The sequence below is a fragment of the Parasteatoda tepidariorum genome, chromosome 10 (genome assembly GCF_043381705.1).
Source record: "Parasteatoda tepidariorum isolate YZ-2023 chromosome 10, CAS_Ptep_4.0, whole genome shotgun sequence".
In the NCBI taxonomy this organism is placed as follows: Eukaryota; Metazoa; Arthropoda; class Arachnida; order Araneae; family Theridiidae; genus Parasteatoda; species Parasteatoda tepidariorum.
This window is the reverse complement of record NC_092213.1, coordinates 31,619,049-31,642,852: the sequence shown is the minus strand read 5'-3', so window position 1 is coordinate 31,642,852 and position 23,804 is coordinate 31,619,049. Positions and strand designations below refer to the sequence as shown.

At 31.7% G+C, this 23,804-nt stretch overlaps 1 protein-coding gene and 1 long non-coding RNA gene across 12 annotated transcripts; both read right to left on the bottom strand.

The window, feature by feature from the left end:
* Positions 1 to 492: 492 nt before the first annotated feature.
* LOC122269557 (uncharacterized) lies at positions 493 to 8,783 on the bottom strand. 11 transcript variants are annotated; one of them, XM_071186382.1, is made up of 3 exons: positions 8,580 to 8,783; positions 5,001 to 5,275; positions 493 to 2,078 (listed from the first exon to the last, which is right to left on the bottom strand). In XM_071186382.1, the coding sequence occupies exons 2-3, from the start codon at positions 5,266 to 5,268 to the stop codon at positions 1,045 to 1,047; spliced, it is 1,302 nt and encodes a 433-aa protein (XP_071042483.1). In that variant the 5' UTR covers positions 5,269 to 5,275; positions 8,580 to 8,783; the 3' UTR covers positions 493 to 1,044. The 11 variants fall into 11 exon arrangements, with proteins under 11 accessions (XP_071042483.1, XP_071042479.1, XP_071042480.1 ...); XM_071186378.1 differs by having other exon boundaries at positions 5,001 to 5,295; positions 8,580 to 8,782; XM_071186379.1 differs by having other exon boundaries at positions 5,001 to 5,295; positions 8,270 to 8,636.
* A 4,008-nt stretch (positions 8,784 to 12,791) lies between these two features.
* Positions 12,792 to 21,690, bottom strand: LOC122269558 (uncharacterized). Its single transcript, XR_006225263.2, has 3 exons — positions 21,556 to 21,690; positions 15,902 to 16,109; positions 12,792 to 12,966 (listed from the first exon to the last, which is right to left on the bottom strand). It is a non-coding gene; the product is annotated as an uncharacterized lncRNA (long non-coding RNA).
* Between the last annotated feature and the right edge of the window lie 2,114 nt (positions 21,691 to 23,804).

Sequence of the window (23,804 nt, the reverse complement as noted above, 5' to 3'; positions counted from 1 at the left end):
ATTTCCAAGTGTTTTAAAAGAAAGTTTGGAGATGCTATCAGAACTTTAAATCTCGTAAGGATTCCGTATTTAGGTAACAAGTTTGACAACTTCAGTGTTACTCTGTTTTATTGTGTGTTGTGTGCTAACATACAGGCACGCTTAACGAGTATAACAACTGAAGTCACTTTTCTGTTGTTGCTTATAACGTAGGTAAAACTTTTAAAGCCATATTGCTTTATGCTTGTTTTTCACTATTAAAGGCGTTAAGGAAGTGGTTAAGATTGTGCAATTACCGAATGAGGAATTTATTTTACCATTTAAAAGAATTAGAAGATTATTTTTTCATTTATAATCATCTTATAAAATTAGCCATTCTTCTCAAATTCATATTAGCATGTTGCCTTAATTTTTATTTTTTTTATCTTTAAAGTTTTTAAAAAAATTAAAAATAATAAGGAAATGCATTGCATAATGTATCTTTGCTCATGATAATAAAAGTTGAAACTGAAGTCAGTTAAAAAAATATCTACATGGAATTTATTGATCAAATACATAAAAACATTTATAAATACTTATCACATGAGGACAAATGACACAACTTATAAGTTAAAATGAGGAATCGAAAATTCAACATTAAAAACTAAAACAAAGTTGCTTTTAAGAAAAACTAGAAAATAGTTTAATCGAACACATTACACAGAATTAAATTATGCAAATGGTAAATGTGATAGCTTATTGGAATTGATTACAAGCTATTTTTTTTCTCTTCAGAAGAGATTGATACAATTTAAAATATGCTAAAAATTAATATGGTTAATTTACAAAAATAGCCAATCTTATTTACAAAATAGCCAATTTTGGAAAGCAGTATTCATCAACGTTTGAGAAAAGAATAAAAAATTTTAAATTCTAAATGGGTTAAAATAATTAGACTTTCCTAGAAGCATTTACCAACACATTCCAAAAGAGTCGATTTTGAAGGACCAGGATCACTAACACAAAAAGATAGCATAAAGAATTTTAAAATAAAATTGCTACTTAATTAATAGAAACATTTGACCATTAATCTAAAAAATAATCAGTTTCATAGGAAATATATGTAGGAGATCTATTACTTATTTTCAACCTGTTATTTAATTTCGGATATGGACTGTCACTTCTTTCGTTCGAATCTGTCCCTTTTTCTGGTCCTTTAAACAAAACCTCTTTGGATGAAAATAGTTCTTTAAAAAAGGGCTTTTTATTATCTCGATCTTTAACATCGTCTGTTCTCATATTTTCTCGCTTGGGCTTGTTGAAGTAACTGGCAAATCCTTGCTTCCACTTATTAAAGCTGGCAGACGATTTTAAACCTCTTTTAGTACTAATTACAGGCTCAGCAACAGATTCCCTCGCAACTTCCATAGATTGGGTGAAGTCATTCTTTGCACTTTGTTCGAAATGGGAACTAATTAATCGTAACTCTCTGTCGATTGCTTCTGTTGAAATGGACTTGCGTCTTTTATTGGTATTTGAGGGACCGAAATAATCTATGGCATTCCAAGCTGGCATAACAGGAATGTTCAAATCATTCAGATTATCCTCCAATTCCATCCGCCTACTATGTTTTCTTTGGCGAAAAGGAAATGAATAACTTCTAGATAAATCACTTTCAACTGTCAAGTCACTTTCAATTGATTCTTCCAAAGTTTCCAACTTTGGAGAAGTAGCCTCTTTTCTTTCTTCTATGAAGTGGCTTGGACTTTTCAGATTCGACTGAGATTTTGAACCCTTTTGATCCTGATAGGCTCTCCAATTTCGAGTTTTGAAACATCGAACATTCTCATTTGAGTCGAAACGTTCTTCAAAGTTGTTTCCCCGTTGATTGAAGCCATAACTCTTTGTTGATTCCGATCGTCTAGCACTTGCTTTAGAGAAAATGGGTGCTTTCTTAAAAATATCGGACACATTCGTTTGGGTATTTGCGTCGCTTGACGAAACAGCATTAAGTGTTTCTTTGTTCTTAGTGAGAAGACGAGCTCTAGGAATGGTAGGGCTTATGACTTTCGATTGTTTGGGAGATTTCGAGACTTCGCTTGAAGCGGCTTCTTGTAATCCTGAAACAAAGTATATAAATATTAAGTGTTTGTCAGTAAATTTTTTAAGAGGACTTTTGCTTTACTTCCCGTAGCGATTACAATGCGAAAATTCACGTTATCTACCGATGGTACACGCTTAATCTTGATACCACTTGTATCTAGTCTGCTATTAAAATCTATAGGTTCGTAAGATTTTTTTGGAAAACCTCCAGCTTTAAAGAACGAAAAGTTTTCAACGCCCTCAGAAAAAAATGCTTTCTCTTTCTATTTTCCAGTTAATATCCTTTTTTTAAAAGCTCCTTAACATTTAACCTAACGTTTGCGACTTCTTTTATTTTGGACACATCAATAAATGATAAATACGGGTTTAAAAAACGTATCAATTTTCTTAACCCTTTGAAGCGGAATTTTTATTAGATATATTTTTCATACTTTTTCGATTAATTTGTATTAAATTAGGTCATAATAAGAGAAAAATACTATATATAGCATTTTAATAATTTATGGTGGGCCGGGAGAGCCTGATTAGTAGGTCATTGGACGCATGTCCAAGAGCTTGTGAGTTCGATCACTGCCAGTCGAAGACTCCTCGTGGAGTAAATGGTGGCTGGTGCACGTTTAATCTGCCGGGTCACAAAATCCTCCGCGTTTCCATAACAAATTATACCTCTAGGGGTGCTGAATTGGAGATTGATCATTCTCTGCTTCAGGTCAAAATTACGATCTATGAATGAATAGTTATACGATTGGGTTCACTTTACAAACGGCTGAGAAGTGCGTGTGTGTGGTTAAAGTCATATTCTTGTCCACAGATGGTGCCACTGAAAAATAAGAAATGCCCCCTCTGTCTCAATTTCGATTAGTTTCATCAAGCAGGCTTAATGGTATAGACAAGTGGCATTAGAAACAATTTATGGATATAAAATACAGCAGGGGTTCTGCGTTAATGGCAAAATCTTCCAAACTCGACTCCCTTCCGTACAATAATTTTTCAAATTCGCACTTATTTCTAAGAGTAACAGTTATTCCTCATTGAAATTTCTTTAATTGTCAAAATCAATTATTGATCACTTTTTGAGTATCAATTAAAAAAATGTTTTTATCAAAAAAAAACTACTTTGTTTGAATTTAATATTTTAGTGCCAATATAGTTCCAATAATCCGATTTTTTTAGAAACCACTGGACTGTTTTTTATGATTGCGAAATGCAAAAATATTTTTTTTCTTGTAGTTAGAGCGTCAGAAGAAAATATGTAAAAATTGACACCGGTGTCAAATTAGCAAAGGGATAAAAACGTTCAGAATAAAAAGCTCATTAGCGATTTTCGATTAAGTACACTAATGCTAGATAGATACTATGCCGTTAATTTACTAAAATTTGTTGTACACCAATATTTTCATAACTATTTGTTAGTAATTTTTATTAATGTAACTCATACTTTAGTGTTTGAATAAATATAAACCGTATATCACCTTGCATTTCAAGCAATCCATTTTATATTATTCTAAATACTAAAAAACATGTTTTATTGAGACCTATGAGAAAAGTGAAATGATTTGTGTAATCAGTCCTGCAATAGGGTTCTACACTGCATCCAGGACTGAGTCTGCGTTGTTCAAAATCAATCCTGACTGTTATATTTTATTAGCTAACTAAGGCAAATCTGAAGCAAGAAAAAATTGAGCTAGGAAAGTCTATACGACTTAAATTTCCCGGAAAGTAAATTTGATGGCAATTTTTTTTAAAAATGAGTCTTTAATTAAATCAAAGAGCATAAGCTGTTTGTAGCGAGTTTAAACGCAGGCAGAAGTGCTCAGACTGAATTTTTATGAGAATTTCATAATGCTTTTTAAATTTACATAGGATTAAATGTATCCTACAGAATTTTCAGAATTCAAAGACAAACAATTTCAAAACATGCTTTTTTGTTCTGTGACGTTTTCTAACGAATCTACGACTCGTTAAAGTTTTGCACTCAAGGATTTCTCCACCTATGCGATATATCTTAAAAAATTTTGTGCAGTGCATATAGCAGGTCATTGTGCATGGAAGTTAGTTTCAATTATACCCAAAAGAATTTTTTCTAGAAGCATCGATTTAAAAGTTGACTTATCGCAACGTAATTTATATAGATTATCCCACATATAATGCTACAAACTTTAAAGAGAGATAGAGCACATCATAAGGACGGAGAATTGTTGACCGATGATCAAAAATCAGATCAACCTATGACCAGATCGGTCAATCAATGACCAGAAATGTCATTGTATGTCTTTATGGGCGCTTTTTCATCATGAACTGTTTCCTCGCGTGTCTTTGAACTGGTACTTCAATTTCTGATAATTTAATAAAAAAAATTAAATTACCACGAAGTTAAGATATTTTAAATAAATAAAACTACCGATTTAAAGGTACTGAATCAATATGTTCGTAATAGGAAAGCGCCTCGAGTGATGCTCCATTTTTGGTCATAGGGTTACTATGTGATTTTCCATGCTTTTGATGTGTATTACTTACCTCCTTTTAAAGTTTGTATTATTATTTAAGATGAGCCGCGATATCTCAGGGGATAGAGCGTTCGCCTTCCAATGAAGTCACCGAGTTCGAATCCCAGCGATGGCAGGTCGGATGCTCTATCCCCAGAGTCCCCACGACTCTAAGATTTGAACTTTAACGATACGGAAGCATCACATTAGATAGCACTAACCTAGCATGTGCACATAACCTATATAAATTGTGGTAAACTTCTAATTTTGCACTTTAACGGTATTGAATCGAATGTAGAGTTCAATGGCACAATGTCCAACCTCACTTTAACGGAGAAAGTCAGTTAATCTACAAATTAGAAAGGTAATGCGTATATTAACGGTTTTCGAGCCTTAGCTGTAACACATGCATGTCTTGCGGAACCTCCTAGCCAGAGATGGTTAATGAGTTACCTTTATTATCCGAGTTATGCTTATGGTTGATGGGAATTTCATTCTGAGCATCGTCTGCCACACTGTACCAGGTAGGAAGAGGCAGCAGTTCCGTGCAGCAGAAGACAATTAACAGTTGGTAACAGAAGATTGGAATCAAAGCTAAGAATAAGATTCTCTTATCTAGTAGTACTTCGTTGTAACTTATTGCAAAGACGAATAGGAGTAGGAATATAAGTATGATGAACTGGTAAACCAAGTGTATCCTTGCGATTCTTGGAACAGACATTTCAATCCTATCGAATGAGAATTTTATCTGAAATAAACATGATTTATAAGAAATTTTGGAACATGATGAAAGTTAACATGGTGCTAAATTAAACGATTTAACTTTTTCCTAAACTTGCTTAGACCATACTAAAGTTGACCCTTTGACGAAGATGGGACATCGGCGTCCCTTTTATATATATATTCTAACGTTCTAATTACAAGCAAAATATATTCCGGTATTTTTTAATTATAAAAAAACAGTATTAGTTATTTAAAATATTTGTTAGGATATGGGAATTATATTTGTAATAAAATATAAAATCTGAAAAAAAGTATTTTGAAATTTTTTTTCTTTTCCTTCTTTATTGAAATATTTATCAATAATAGATTTCGTAAATTAGAAAAATTTCAATGATGAATAACTGGTTTCTGGTTGAATAACTGGTTGTTTGGAAGTGAGCCGTATTTGGAAGATTGTACCTTTAACGCAGTAAAAGATAACGTTGTTTCATATTGTATTTCATAACTATAAATTATTAAAATGCTAAATATAATATTTTCCACTTGTTTTGACTCCCCCCAAAAATAGTGAAAGCTTTTTCACATTTTTCATATCTTAAAGCTTCGGTAAGTACCTAATAATAAATTTTTTTTATTGAAACGGTAGGAAGAGTGGCAGTACTTCATTTACTTCGCTGTACAATGGGCTATTGGCGACAGTTTAGGAAAGATTCCCTAGCATGATCTGAAATCATGCCATCACAATTTTGACCCTCTGCCGAGAGGATGGCTCCACCTTTGGTAGCCTGATGACCTGCGCACGAAGTCGAGAAGATCAGTTTAACGAGAACCAAAACTACACACCCTTTGTCCCTTCGCACGCTGATTAAAGTAGTCACCCACCTGCTCACTGACCTCAGTCAGTGATGCTTGACTTCTTCGCTGGAAATCGAGTCTTACGATCAAATCATCAAAATTGTGATGGCATGTCTTCGGATCATCCTCCGGGATGTTTCCCAGACCGTCACCAATAGCCCATTGTGCAGCTCTAGTGCGACGTAAATTAACATCAACAACAACAACTTACGATCAAATCATTGCGAGATCAATATGAAAAAACTAATATTTTAAATTATAAAAAAAAAAACAAAGCAAGCGAGGGTTTGTTTTTATAAGTGTTTGTGGATAAGTTTATTTTTTCAATAATTTTTTTTAAGTTAAACAAAATATTTCGAATTTAAAAATTTCAATTAATGGGTGCAAACTATCTTAAGATAATTTTCGCACTAAGGAAAAAAAGCAAGGTATTTGTTTTCCTCTGTACCATAAAAATTTAAAAATATAACTGTTCGTTCCATGCAATATGCAGAATTAATATTCAGAATATCAATATTATACAGAATTAATATTATACAGAATTCTCATTATACAGAAAAGTCACATATGGTCAGCTATAAACAAAGAGCATCCAGATATCTTTGGCTGCCATCAGTATTAAATAAGTAAAATTTATGATGTATTATTTAACTCTGTTTTATTTAACGGTACTTAACAGCGATATTTACTTATCATAACTTCTTAATATTATCCTCTATCTTTATTATAAATTTGAATTCAATTATTATTCCAATTTAAAGGCATTAAAGTAAAATTGTCGATTTTATTATCAAGTAATCGTATATAGTACCATGTTATGCAACATTTTGTGATAATGATATTTAGTTACCGTTTTACAATTATGAAACTTGAACTAAGTTATATTTAATTTTTAAAAAGTTACACATTTTCTTTTTGATGAGATATCTTACTTTTTCAATAAACTATGAACAATTTCAGCAATTCGACTTTTTTTTATAAAAAAATTTTACCCGCGTATGAAATTAGAGTAATAAATATATACTATTTAAAACTCTAAAATAATATTATGAATTAACTTTTTGTACTACTTCTAAAAAATTTCTTGGCAGGAAAAAATTAGAGTTTTTATGGCAACAAAAAACTAAATTAGAGTTTAAAAACGAAGTTACATAATAAATAAGCAAATTGCACGTGGTTAAATTTTACCCTAATCGAATTGGAAGTTAAATTTGTCGAATCTAATCTGTTTTCATACAGTAAAAAGTTTTGAGATAGTTTAATTAGATGAGGTTTAATTTTGGTGTAACAATCATCAAGAATGAAAAGGAAAAAAATTGGCAAAGCAATAGTAAATAAAATGTACATTTGCAATTAACATTTGTAAATAAAATGAGCAAGGCTCGGATCCCCTAGTAAGCAATAATTACGAATCAACCGAGTTGTTAATGAACAACTCTAAATCGAGAATTATTTTTAAATGTGGAGATATTACTTCATGTATATATTTCTGAAAAGACTTTTACTTTGTTGTTTAGTTAAATCAAAATTTTCAGTCACAATTTATGGAAAGTGCACATTTTATTTGATTTAATGTTATTGCTCATTATTTCATATAATTAATATGCAATTTGATTATAATTTAATTCCAGAAAAAATTCGAAAAACAATATTTAATAAACTATATTTAAAAGCAATATTTAATAAACTATATTTAAAAACAATATTTAATAAACTATAAAGTAATGGCTAAAATAAATAATTACATCTTATCCACAGAGTAGAATGGCCAACCCCACTTATTGTTCAGCTCTGCATTTTCGTAATTTTGAATCAACACAGAGAATCATTTGAATTGTGAACCTGAATTTCCGTTAAATTTAGAGGAAAACCACGAAAACACTTATGATTTGAAGGTCCACTCCTCTGAAAGGATGCACTACTAATCGTATTTTCACAGAGTACATTTAAAATGTGTCAGAGGGTTAAAAGATAAAGTTTTAAAATTTTTTTCAAGTTAAAAACTTGGTATCATAAAAAAAAAATCTCAATTCTGCCTCTGATAGCTCTGAATTGCGATAATAATGTTAAAGAATATTAGACACTACAAAATATATAGAATAATACAAAGTAATAAAAAAAGTTGAAACATGAAACAAAGTTACCCAATGCTTGCTAGAACAAACCAATTAAAAGTTTTTTTTTTCCACCTGTGGTATTTTGAAAATGATAATGCGTTTTAGTTCAGTTGAAAGCTAATATTTTTATAAGTTTTCAGTTACTTACATCCGCTAGGTCTTTTCTTACAACAATTTAGTTAACTTTTGTTACATAAACGAGTTTAAAGGCAGGTTAAAATGCTTAATACAAATTACTACTCACAAGCCCTTGCTAATTTAAAGAACAGATAATATAAATTAAAGCAGGACATCACAAATATACATTCAGGATTTTGGCAAGATTAGAATCCGGTACCTCTACGCTACAGAGAGCGTTTGATGGATGGGCAGACCGCTCAGCCGGGTTGGTTTCAGCACTATGTAGAAAAAGTACAACACAAATACACAATCAAGTTTACGGCAGGATTCGAATCAGCTACTTCTACAATTCAGAACGTTCGGAGGAAAGTTCAATACCAACTTGATCAATATCCTTCAGCACACGTCCCGCAGTGGACTGATCGTTAAGACACGGTTCCCTGCAGATCACCGAAGTCAAGCATCACTGGCTACTGTCAGTGTGCGGGTGGGTGATCACTTGGATCAGTCTGCGTAGGGACCGAGGGTGTGCGGTATTGGTCCTCGTTAAACTGTGCTACCGTAAAGTGCTCGACTTCGCACGCAGGTCGTCGGGCTACCGAAGCGGGGGTGCCATCCCCTCCGCAGAGGATCAAAATTGTGATGGCATTCTTCCGGGATGTTTCCCAGACCGTCGCCAATAGCCCATTGTGCAGCTCTAGTGTGACCTAAATTAACAACAACAACAACGTCTTTTGTTTATTGCTTTATTGAAATTACATTTATTTGCAGGCTTCTTTGCTCAATTTAGGCTTATAAACCTTTGTCAAGTAGAAAGACATATAGAACAATTTAGAGAAGGACATCGCGAAGAATGCATCCGGCGGGATTCGAACCCGCCACCTCCACACTTCACACTGCGTTTGGCGGGCGATACCGCTCGGCAAGGGAGGCCCCTATCTTTTGTTAGAACAACGGCAAGCAAGTTCTGCATTTAAAGAAAAAGTAGTTTAAGAGTAAGAATTTAAGGAGTCAGGGGAGCTTTCATTAAACAAACGTTGTAAAGCACAGAAGTTGTGGGCTGGAATCCTGACCAAACAGCTGGAATCTTCCCGCAGTTTTTATTTAATTTGTGCATATGTTTTTTTATTTGACAGGAATTAATAAGCTATTCTTAGTATTACGCAAACAAACATGCATTGACAAACTGCAAACCTATGTGATTGATTTAAAAAAAGCAAGGAGAATCAGAAGAATGTTGAGTAAGAAGTTGTTTAGCAAGTAAAAAGTTGTTTTGAAAATCGTTCAGTGGATTGGAAGAACTTGGCTAAAGATCGTAATCCGGAGCGGAAGTCTTAAGACAGTTAAAAAATGTCGCTAAAGGCAGGTGGGAACTTAGATAAAGTCTACTATTGTCAAAGTTCATTGACCCAACTTATACACTAAAGCGAATAAGCTCTCTCTTCCCAATGAGGTGTCCCAAGTTCAAATTCCAGAGATGACTGGTTGTGCAAAATTTGAGTTTCTTGCTACTTCAAAGATTATTTTAAGTTTACAATGAGCTGCACAATGGGCTATTGGTGACGATCTGGGAAACATCCCTGAAGATGATCCGAAGACATGGCATCACAATTTTGATCCTCTGCAGAGGGCACCCCCACTTCGGTAACCTGTCGACATGAGCACGAACTCAAGCACTTTACGGTAGAACAGTTTAACGAGGCCCAATACCTCTCACCCTCAATCCCTTCGTAGATTGATCAAAGTGGTCACCCACCCGCACACTGACAGCAGCCAGTGATGCTTGACTCTACCGGAAATCGTGTTTTAACGATCAGTCCAGTGTGTGATTCACTAAATCTATACCACACATATGTTGATTTTTTGAGTAATATTCATTAGTATATATTCGTAGAAGCATGTACCTTCTGGGTTCAGTGTTGACACAAGTAAATTTTGATTGTCGAAGTCTAAGAAAATATCATTACTTCGAAGATTTTTGAATGACCTTTGGCCTTACATACAAAGATCTGCTGAAAGTATTTCGCTCATGGGCTGCAATAGCGGCACAACTAAAAAAAAAATCATGCTTTGAGATAAGTGGGTTTAAAGTTTTCATTGCTAACGAAAATGCGCAAGAAATGCTTCAGCTTGCTTAAGATTACCTTCAAGTTGAATTATGAGTTGTGCTAGTATTGCTGCTGAAAAGAAAGTGTATTTTCATATTTACAGCTGTTCTTAGCTCAAAACGCATGTTTTTTGAGTTGTGCCTCTATTGCAGACCATGAGTGATTTATTTCTTAATAGTTAGTGGGAAAGTACTGGAACACAAAATAACTGGTCTTGGTTCTCCCATTCCGCAAAAATTACTACCGAATGTAAGTAGATGTGTTTCTCTACAAATTCCAGAGAGAATCTTGAGTTTCGACACCCCAAAAACTCTGAAGAAAAAAAAATTCTGCTAAGTGAAAAGAAAAAAACAACACTTGTGTAATAAATTTATACATGGAACATATAGAGAAAATTTTAACAGAATCATAAATGCCATGTATACCACATTGCCTGATATGCCGGATTTTTTTTTTTCATTTTTAAAAATTAGTTGTCTCCAAAAAATAGTCGATATTTTAACGCAAAAAAAGGACGGACAGAAAAAAGAATGTCCCTCAAATAAACACCTTTTTTTCTTCACGCACCGGATTATTATTTTTGACATTTACAGCATATAAGTGGATGTGTTACAGCATGTAATAGAAATATCGGGGATGGAGTAAGTGGTACATGGAAATGCGATAGCAATCGTTTAATCAGGAGAGAGATCGAAAGCTCGAACCTCTTCATGTTAATTTCACTTTTATTTAATTTTCTAATCAAAATTTGTTCGCGCACAACTGTTCATCCAAAAATGTTTCAATGAAACAATATTTCATTTAAAGAGTTAAAACTGTTTTATAATTTAATTCAAGAAATTATTATTAAATTCAATTTAAATCAAATGCGCGTTCCTAGAATTATACGATGCATAAGTTTTTTCAGTATTTTAAACTCAGTAATTTTAAAGAAAAAATACATAACTTGAACGAAAGCGGTCGAATAGTTAATAAGAAATAAAAATATAAAAACTATGAGTTTTTTTTTTAAAAATTTCATAACTTATAAACTATGAGAACGATTCTGTTCAAGTTGTGTATTTAGAAGTACCTACACAATTTAAGTAATGTAAAAATTTGTACATCTTACAAATAAAATGATTTTCTACCAATATTTCATTAAATTATTAAAAAAAATTGCATGGAAATATCTTTGGATAAAACAAATATATAACTGTATGTAATTTCTTTAAATTAACATAAATATTTTGCGTAATAAAAGAAGAGTAAAATTAGCATTAAAGATCCTAACTATTTTGAGACCGTATTCTTCTAATTGCGGCTGAAACCTTCCCATATTTTCTGGCTCAAGAATCTGAATATGTTCAAGAAAATGTTTACAGTAGAGTCCCGATTATCCGAGTATACCACATATTTAACCGAGCTATCAAATATTTCAAGGAATTTTTTTTGTTTTTGTTCTAGTTTATTTTTTTATTTTAAAACTACCGCGGAAAAGAATTCTGAATTTTATCTTCCGCACACTCAGGAATACAAACTGACGGACAACACGAGATTACCAAAAAATGATCGTTAATATCGTCAATAATGAAAATGAATCTTGCGTAGATGATGAAGATAGTGACGATGAAAATCATCGACGTCATCGAGACAGTGACGATTAAATCTCTTATAAAGATGGGCTGAAAGTTATCGAAAGTGCTATTGAATATATGGAACAAGCAGGACAGGCGATACCAACCATCCTGTGATTCCCAAAAAAATGGAGAAACATTGCTGCAGAAAAGCGCCAAAGTAATGTAAAACTATAAACGATTAAGTACTTTTTTAAGTACAAAACTCTTTAATTCTCGTAAAGTATGCTCTTTAAGCGTTTTTAAGTAAGCTTTTTAATTATAAAAGGAATGGTATGTGGTGTACCCGTATAAATTCCGTATTTGTTAAGTAAATTACATTTATACCTACTCTTTTTGTCCACATTAACTAGGATAATCGGGACTCTACTGTATTTATTTAGAAGAAGTAGGTGTTTCACTTCTCTGAATAAATCATCATCTGTATAAATAATTAAACAAATTTCATGTCAAGCTTTCGAAACATTAAGTTTCTTATAAGTACTTGAAAATCCACTCGTATGATCAAAAATGATTAAGATGCTCCATTTTTTATTCTGCAGACTGTATTTGAATTTGTTCAGCAATTGAAATAAACCATTGAAAATAATCGCTTGGTAGAACGATTTTTTTCTAGCTAAGGTTGCAATAATACTGAGGCAGGAAGAAAAAGACCTTTATATTTAAAATAAATAAGTAAGTAATAAAACTCAAACACAATACAGATTTCATGTCACGAAAATTCTTTATTGGAATTTACAAGCAGGCAGCATTTATTTTGGTGGAAAGTACTTTTAAGGGAAGGAAAAGCATAACAAGTTTTACATTTTTTTTTAAAAGTTTGCTACAGTGAGATGGCAACTTGGAATGATTGTGCAGGAACGCTTGAATAGCAGTTAATCTGAAAAAGAAAGAATTTTGTAAAAATAGATTTGGTTTATTATGTTAACAACATTTCGACATTTGATTAATTTAAGTTATGATAAATAAATTTAATTTTCGCAAGTCAATATTCTAATAATGTATAATTATGTCATTATTGCCTAGAATTTCATGAAATTACTCGCAATAAGTATATTGCGTAATTATTACAAATATAAAGCGTATTACGAAACTATTTTTCAACAATGATACATATTCAAGGGGTATAATGATAGTATGATGATTTTAGTATAATGTTACATATTTATTAAAATCAGGCGACCATAAGGTATTTCGAGAACTGAATTCCGATTAAAAATAAATAAATAAAAACATAACAAAGGGGAAAAAACACGATATAAATATTACTTTAATCATTTAGAAACTTAATGTACAGGGTGTTCTGAAAGGACCAACCTTAATATGTATACAGTTTAGAATTCTTGTAAAAAGAAAAGGGAAAAAAGCATGCACATTAGAAGTCGCAAATCAGCGACATATACAACTACCCCACCGGTAGTTTTAGATGGCGTGGGTTCGATCCCCACTCTGGATAAAATATAAATCCATTCGTAATACTTAGTTTTAAACTTATTTCATAATGTTACATACAATTCAAAAGCATAAAACATTAAAATTATTATGTGTTGCCACCATGAAAAAACGAAACCGAAACTAAAAATACCCCATCTATAGTTCAGCAATCGGACAGAAATAAGCCACCCCTGACGCTCTATGATGACGTCACTTCCGTAGAACGTACCGAGGCTACTACTACTAACGTAAAGTCATTTGTGATTAGGGCTGCAAGTTTGTCGCGGGAAAAAAGACCCCAAATTCGCGGGAAATTTTGAAAATTACGCAAATTCTAAACATAAAAAAATTTATTATATAAATGATGCAAAAGACAGAAATTGCGCAAATTATAAAAAAGCTTAAAAATACACAACAGAAGTATTTCCTTGAATTTCAAGCAATATTAATATTTTGATTTAAATGAACAGAATTTTGGTACAAAGTATTGTGCATTGTCAGATTATTCTCATTTATCCTTCGTCTTTCATCACTTTACATTTTTATACTTAGAAAACGATCTTTCTGCATCAACACCACTTTTGCCAATTTTGGAGAGTTCGGTCTTTGATTTCCAAAACTCGATCAATTTTCCTTCACCAACGCGCAATTCCTTGACCGTTGCTTTGTAAGAAGTAATTGCTGTGAAAACTCAAACATTCTACATTCAAACTACCAGATACAAGTCCCTACTAACTACTAGTCCCCCCCTTCATCTAGAAACTGATCCATATTTAAGAAATCACAAGAAGTCGTATAGGAAAAATTAACTGGATATGTAGAAAGGCAGTAGAAATTTCATTGCCCAGTGCAATAGCATGTATAACAATTTTTCTGTCTAAGATTTGATTTATAACATTTTCCTTCTTTTGTGATTCCAATTTCTTTTGTACTCTTACTGACTTCAGGAAGGTAATTACCCTCCTTAGGTGTAGAAAGACCACCTTAGTTGACAAGATAGTGATTATCTCTGAACTATTTTCATGCCATTTTGCTATTGATTCACTCCCCTAAATATCTAATCAATTTTACATGTTCAATTTAAGGTTCAGGAAAATAAAAAATTCTGTTTAATAAAAATAATAAATTAAAAAAAATCACATTTTAAGCAATTTTCGCGCAAGTCAAGACATATTGAGAAATTTGCGGATTTTAGGAAAAAAGATGACAATTTCGCGGAAATCATCGCGGAAATTCGCGCCGCGACAAACCTGCAGCCCTATTTATGATCAAATAATTGCTCAAGCGCTGTCTAAGACAAACAAATGTGGTAAAGGTTTACTTGAAAGGCAAACATTTTGTACATCAATATCAAATCTGACAAGTTAAGCGAACACCGTGATTTTACCTTTGCACCGTGATTTCTGCCTTTAATGAATTCATTTAAGCAATCAATGTTAACGTAATCAAAGTGCTGCCCTGATCAAGCGAAAGGCTATCAAATAATTACTCTAAATAATTTACTAGCACGCATTTCGTTCTGAACACTTTCATCTAAGTTATCACACTTTATTATTTCACTAAATACTCTCCTTAAATGGATAATGAGTTACACGTTATTTGAGATGCATTCCTTTTAACCTTCTTCTATATCCGTATCGCTACAACATTTCTGGTGCTATCATATGACCACTTTTCATTTGGAAAACCCATATATTTTCTACATTTTCAAGATTTTGGGAGTATACTCATATATATATATGCGATCACCTGTTTAATTGTTGATATTTCGTTTAAGCACGCAATTTATGATTCCTCATTTCGATCCTCAATTCTTAGCTTTCTATCTTGATCAGTTTTGAAACTTAATTTTTCATATTTTTTATTTTTGACTCATTAACTTTTAAACTAGTTATAAAACGAAAAAGTATAAAATGTTTAGATTTATAATGTGGTGTAGGTCCAAAATTAAAAATTTGTATGAAGGATAAAAAAAAATAATATTGACTATTTAAGAAATATTTCTTAAAATGCTAAATAAACATTATTTGATGGGACAAAAAAGTTTCAAACATTTTTGATAATTGAGATTTGGTATGATATTCTGATAGTAAATAAGAAGTTCAAGGTAAGTGCTTTTGTGACATCATTTTTAAAATGATTCCAGAAATATTTATTAAAGGCAGCCATTAGGAAAATTGTATATAATTAGGTCTTAAGAGATATTGTATGGATTTCGGGCTAGGACAAGTTCGGAATAAAAGTTCTTGGTTTCATTTCTAAGAATTAATCCCAACTCAGAGTAAATCTCTTGTACAGATACAGACCCAATAGACATTGTTGAATCTGTGTTAGTAAAACAAAGATGAAAGATTAATCACACAAAAGATTTCATGACCTACTTGGTTCTATCCTATAGCAAAAGCATTATTTTTTGAGAAGTGGTAGTACGTATGGTGCTGTATACGCTGGTGCATAAACTGGTGCATAAGCTGGTGCATAATAATAAGGAGCTGCGTAGTAAGAAGCTGTATATGGGTAACTGTAGTACATCAGTGGCAAAGCTGACACTACGGAGAGAACGACGGACAAGAGGAGAAAGAGCACTACCTGAAATTAATATAATTTTAATTAATTAGAGGAGACAGTTTAATCAGTTTTCAATTAATCAGGGGATTGAGCGTTCGCCTTTCAATGAGGCGGATCGGGTTCGAATTGCAGCGATTATTGGTCGATACGAATTCCGCACCGACCACAGTGCTGCCGTGAAATATCCTCAGTGGTAGACGGATCATGGGTTAGAGTCCCCTTGTCATCAGGCTATTCTCGTGATCTTTTCCTCCATGTAACGCAAATGCGGGTTAGTTCCATCAAAAAAAATCCTCCACGAGGGTAAAATTTCTTCCAATACTTGATCCAGGAGTTCCCTTGTCTTCTGGATTGGGTTCAAAATTACAAGGTTACGTAGTTGAACGTTAGTACTCGTAACCTCAAAAATTGGATCGGCTGTTCAACGGCGGTTATAAAATATAAAATAAAGTACTTGCTCTTCGTTTGCTATACTCTTTTTACAAATATTGCATACAAAATTTATTGCACTATTCTTTTGTATACAAATGTGTTTTACTATATGTTTATTTTTTTTTTCTTCTTAAACGCTGTATGTAATCATAGTCTTGGAATTCGTACTTTATTTACAAAAATACATAAACTCATGTTTGTGAAAATTGCAACACCATGAAGAACTTACGCGAGTTAACTGAAATTTTCAGGAAATGCAAAGCAATGCAAATGATTAATGATAATATAAATGATAATATGCAAATGATAAATGATAATATGCGAATGATTAGAATTTCAGACCCGTAGCGCATGCGTATGCTGAGCAGCGCCCTCTGAACGGCTGATGGATCCGAATAAATAGACGGCTGTAGCGAGGAGTCTATGGTTATCGGTGGTTATCTGCTTGTGGTAAACGTTAGCTCAGACGTTACTTATGCCTCTCCGATGAAAGAGAGCGAGATTTCAACAACTTACGGAGTTTGAAAGAGAGAGAATCATCGGCCTTCGTGAAGCTGGATTGTCTTATCGTGCAGTAGCCGCTCGTGTGCAGCGTAACAGAAGCATAGTGATGCGTGTTTGGAAGTAGTGGACGGACGAGTGTCAGACAACTCGGAAATCCGGGAGTGGACCCCGAAATGTCACGTCAGCTCGCGATGATAGACACCTGGTCCGCATGGTGCTGACAGTGGTCAATAGCTACAGGTGTTTTATTGTGTGCTTCATCAATTCGTAGACGTCAACTGCAGCGTGGACTGCACGCAGGGACTCCTTTATACAGGATCACCATCACGCTAAACCATAGCCGCCTGCGGCTACAATGGACCAATCAGCATAGGAACTGGCGTGATGATTGGCAGCGTGTTCTGTTTTCTGATGAATTCCGCTTTAATTTGTGGTACCATGATGGCCGCATTCGTATCAGATGCTATGCCGGTGAACGCCATCTTCCGGAGTGCATTATCGAAAGCCACAGTGGACGAGCACCCGGAGTTATGGTCTGAGATGCCATAGCATATCATGGACGATCTCAATTGCTACGAATTGTGGGTAATCTGAACAACAACCGGTACATCAGTGAAGTTTTACAGCCCCAAGCTGTTCCCTTCCTTCAAGCCTTGCCAGGCGCTGTATTTCAACAAGACAATGCCCGCCCTCATATTGCTAGGACTGTTCAATCCTTCCTTGCATTGCGACAGGTACAGCTTCTTCCTTGGCCTGCGTATTCCCCAGATACGTCACCGATTGAACATGTGTGTCATTTCGTTGGTCGGTGCCTCGCTCGTGATCCTCGTCCTGTTGCTTCTACAGACGAACTTTGGGTACGCATACAAACTATATGGAATGCTCTTCCTCAGACAGACATTCAAAATTTGCTTGACTCCATGCCACGTCGTGTAGCAGCGCTTATTGCGGTGCGTGGTGGCTACACAAAATACTGATTTCGATCTCTTGTTATTGTTTGTTTGCTTTGAAAGTTTAATCATTTATTTTTACCACTACCACTCAACTGTGTAGTAAATTTCATTCAATTATGACGATTCCTTCATGGTGTTGCAATTTTCACAAACAGGAGTTTAGTTTTGTCTGCGCTTGAAGAAAAAATTTCAAAATGGATAGCAAGATTGGTAGGTAAAGTGGCAAAAAGAAGAAAAATAAAAAGTTATTGAATATTATAAAAAAATATTCAAAAACTTTTATAACTAGTTATTGAATATTATAAAAATAAAGAGCATTAAAAGACATGATTAATTTTGCTATAGATTCGCCAGTAGAAAAAATAGTAAGGAAAAATAGGGTAAAATGCAAAACATTGTAGAGAACGCCATTTTTGAATTTTATAGAAAATATTACTAATAAATTCTAACTCAAGAAAAATATTTTTCAAATTACTCTTGCAATAAGTATTTATATTGGAATAGTAACGCAGATGCTTTACAAATACATAATTATTAACTCAGAGAAGAACTAAGACGTAAATTACTGAAAATAAAATATAATTGATAAAACTTGAGGAGAAAAATTTTATATTACCCAAAATTATATTATGGGAAAATTTTATTTATAAAACTTTTTTTTAACTTTATTTTGTGTAATTTTTGTTTTTTGAAAACTGAATATTCATTACAAGTATCAATTTAAATTATTACTGCGTCAAATTCTGAATAGATCAAAAAAATTTCAATCGTTATCAATTTTAACGAATTATCATCAGCTTAAAAAAAAAGAAGCCTGGAAACAACGTCACCGATGTAAATATATATCTAATATAGCAGACGATTTCTGACTGCCTTAAACGAAATTAAATATTTCATTTAAAAACCGAAATATAAATTGGCAATATTCCTTAAAAAAAATTTTTTTTAAATTACCAAACGATTTAGTTGCTTCTTTCGCCTTTTTAAATCAATGCTAAATACAGATGTTGGTGGAATAAAGTCTATGGATAATTTCAGAAATTAAAACAGGTAATTATATTTAATTTAAAATTTTTCTTAAAAGAGACTTTTTTTATTTTAGACTATAAACCTTGTAAGCAATTAAATTTTTAATTCTTAATAATATTTTGTTAAAAGAAGTCAAGAAAAGCAATTCTGCTGTTCAAAATGTTCTACGCCTGCTAAATAATTACACTACTAACTACATTAAAACACTATTCTAATTATAAATAAAATCATATCTCAACAGGAAATTGTATTTATGTAATAAGCGTACCTAATGAAAGCTGCTATAATTTTCCTTTTTAACTTAACTGAATATTTAATTAGTCATTAGAAAAATGCAAAAAAAGTGAAAACAATTAAAGTGCTAGCAGACTTAGGTAAAAGTTGAAATAAACTATTCATTCCGGTGTTAAATTTTATAATAAAAAAATTATCTGCAATTTTTTGACAAATTAATGCCCAACTTTGCTGCATTTTGTTTGAAAAAAAAAGTTCTCTTTCAAACCAAACAAATTTTGCAAACATACTTCGTCCTTGTTATCCCACAATAATAGGAACGCGCTTTCCTTACAAAAGTAAACAATTAATTTTTTTGTTTTAATATTCTTGTTAAATTTTGCCCAGTTAAATGTGGTGAAAAATGAATTAAAATAAGGACTATATTTAGTTGGTAGATTTCAACATTGTCAATATTTTAAAATATTATATTATATTATATTACATTACATTACATTACATTACATTACATTACATTACATTACATTACATTACATTACATTACATTACATTATATTATATTATATTANTTATACATTGAAATATTTGAGATTTGGCATATACAATCCACAATAAACTAAATTCAACTTTTCTAGGAGTGAAATATACTTTGCTTTAATAAATATTATTTTAGTTTAAAAAGCACATATATTATATTATATTTGTATTATATTATATTATATTATATTATATTATATTATATTATATTTCTTTAAAGTTTGTTTTAGAATCTCTAAAGATCCTTGATATCTAAATCCTATAACATCGGCTTGATATTTGCTAATAGTGAGTTAAGTACTCTACTCAGTCTTATGTATTTATAATTGAAATTCATGTTAGTAATAAATAGAAAAAATAAATGTTATCTTTATTATCTTAGCTTTTTTTGAACGGGAATGATTTGTAAAATTTTAAAATAATTTTTCAGCAAATAGGCAATTGAATTGGCGATTAGTTTTAATATGCTTGTTATCTAAAGGCATCTCTTAAAATTTTCACAAATTTTAAAATTTTCGTCTTAAAATAAATTTAGTCTTAAAATTTTCGTAATATGAATTTTTTTTAAAATTTTTTTTTATGAAAAAAAGAAATTCCCTTCTGTTGTTTTCTCATTCACCCCCCTCTTTTTTTCTTCCATGGTTCAGAAAATTTCGATCTTAATCTACAGGATTTCTTCAGAGTTCCTTTATGAAAAAAAAGGACTTTCTTTTAAAAAACTTATCTATAGTTTACATCTCTAAGCCTTTATGTCTCTTACTTTAAAGCGATTGTCTCTTGAAAAAACTTGTTTATTAGCAAATTAGAGTGAAAGACAAGCTAAAAAAATTAATTAACAGAAGAGCAGTTTCGCCATGTTAATTAAAAAATAATTTTACTCAAATTTCTAAAGAATTGTAGAATAATTCATCAAAAGCATTTTACTTAAAAACAACAATATGTATAAAAGGATAAAACAAATTCCATGACTTGGGGTAATGTAATATAAAGCTAACTTTCTTAAAATGTGTAGTAGAGCGTTTTTTGTTACAGTACATTTTCCTTACAGGAAGAAAGAGGTCTTAGTACATTGTGCATGGTATGTAGCGGGAATTCCTTACACTTGTAGAGTATCTGCAATTATCATAATTTATTAGCAATTTGCAAAAAACCTAAACTTCTGGAAAAGTCATGCTATAAACCCAACCTTGCAATTATAAAGCCATTGTAAAAACAATTAAAAATTTTACTTTAACTATTATAGTACACTCAGTGAAATGTTTAATAATAAAGGGATGCATTTATTAAATATATGAAGTTTAAAACAAAAAATTATGATATTTAATATTAATTTTAAAATGTTGGCTACCTAAACGGGGCATTAAATCGAGTTATGAAACATTTTTGAAAAACGTGCGGATTTTTTTCCCTCAGTCTTTTCATAGCAACAAAGTTTTACTTGTAAAAATCAATGACTAATTAAATTGAAATTTGAATTAACTGAAACATTGAATTTTTATGCACGATGCACTTGTTGCATTTCTTATTTATTAACCGAAGAGTTCAATCAGCCCATAATATAAATAATTAAACTTTTTTCGTTGAATAAATAGCCCTAATATTGGAAAAAAATTATAATTATTTCAATTTTAAGTTTTAATAATCTGGCTACAACAATAAAACATTGAAATTAACTATGAATATTTAAAAGAAATTCTTTTTTTACTAAGTAATTATTCACACAAAAAAGCGAACATTTGGAATAAATGAACATTCTAACTGAAATCAATGATCCTTACCAAAGTCTTCATTTTGTTGAAGATTCTCAGCAAAACAGGTGACGAGCAACCCGTGTGCTTGTGTGACATAACTTCGCCAAATTCCATACCTTTTTATATCAACTACAACGACCTTGCATCATCAGACATTGTTCTAAATTTTTTTCTTCTCCCATCTTCTGCTTTCTTAAAAAATTTATTTTGATGGAGGCGACTCGCATCCAGCAAGTAGTTCATCATAGTACATTTTTTATTCTCCATATATCATGCGCCGTTTTTCATAGCACAGAACAAATGTACTTGTGATATATGACCTTTGAGAAAAACATTCAGCTTTTTGTCATTCTCTTGATTTCGAGGTATGCATGATTGTTGGCGACAAAGGTGACTGTTTCACATATTTAAATCTAAAAACGTGATTATGAATTTTAAGTCTCGCCTATTGTTTCCGGCATTTTGGTTTTGATGTGCATTAAAGGTATTTCAATTATTAATGCATCATCTTATTCCAAACATTTTTCGAGGAAGTAAATAAATAAAATATTTTGCTACCAGCCTAAATTCTTTCAGTGGACACGGATAATGTATACAGATCTATTTACAGCTTTACTGAATGTATTGATAAAATAACGTTTGATTATTAATTTATTAAAATTTATTTTTATTAAAATTTGTTCTCATCAAAATTTATTTTTGAAATTTATTATTAAAATTTATTTTAAGCAAAATTTATTTTTATCAAAATTTAGTTTTACTAGAATTTAGTTTTATTAAAATGCATATTAAATATAAATTTTAGGCAGGTAGAATTCTGTACTAAATCTGCAATCATTTTTAGTTTTAATGTAAGAAGAAGCTCATTAGCCTGCCTTAAAAGTTCCATTTTCGGAATTATTGCCTCCTCAACCTCAAGTTGTATAGTTATTACCCATGAATGAAATAGTTGCATGAAAAAATATTTGGAATAAATAAAAGTAGAATCACTTTATACATTTAGATTCAAGCGTACACATCAACACTTTATCAAAAACTTATAATGGAATAAGAATCAAGATTGTATAACAATTCGGCTTTACATGTTGAGGAAAACCCCGAAAACCTACAAATGTTAACCGACAACAAGGAGATTCTAAGCCATAATCCGTCTACTACTGAGGACATTTAACATCATCACTATGGTCGGTGCGAGCAGAATTTGTACCAACCAGCCACCGCTGGGATTCGTACCAGGGTCAGCTGGCAATTGGCCAAAACTGGCAGATCGGTTAATTTTGAAGTTCTCTTTTTGGAACCAAAGGAACAGATTTAGCGAGATATGAAAATTATTTTAGGTAGAAAAAAGGAATGCTAACGTGTGATAATTTTTAATTGTCTACTGTAACATTAACTAAATTTCCGTTTTAGGAAACTTTCGATACTCTTAAAGTAGTAATTTCATAGTTATTTATCATAATTTATTTATTAGTTTATAAGTTAGTAGATCATAATTTATTTATTAGTTTTTTTTTTAACGTGAATCAATCTGCGTTTAAAACTTACGGGAATCATTAACATTAATTGAAACGTGTTGTAAGTCTGATATTATGATGAATAATTATTATTAAATTATAAATGCTGGATGTTTATAATTTAATAATAATTATAATCTATATTTCAATCTTATGGATAATGTAAGTTATAATACAATCTATTACTCTATACATTTGAAAGAAAATAAATGCTCTTAGCGAATTTGGCAATGAATTTTTTAAAGATTTCTTCCCCTTAATACTATTCCTTTAATAATTTCCTTTTCGCTATTTGTTTGTTCTACTCTTCAGTCAAATAAAATATCTTACAAAATGGCTTAAGTTAGTTTTCGAGTTAATTAAACTATCTCGCTATTTTCTCTAGAAACTGAATTAGTTTTTTGTTCATTCCTTTACAGATTGAACTTTCTTTTATAGAAATTCCTTAATATGAATACATCATAAAAATATTATCAATATAACAAATGAATTTTTTTTGCCAGTTCTAGCATTCGTGTAACATTTTCACCTAAGTAAATTGTCATTATCCCCGTCATGACCACTGTGTAAAATATACACACTAAAAAAAGAATTCAAAACATTAGTTTTTTTGAAAATTTACAAAAATGTTACCGTTAGAATCGCTAACAAAAATTTTCAAATATAATTTTAGTTAGAGCTGGATCGAAGACTTTGGCCGACATTGCTCTGTAAGAAATTTCTCGGAAAAAATGTTAAAAAATAACAATAAACTCGGTAAAA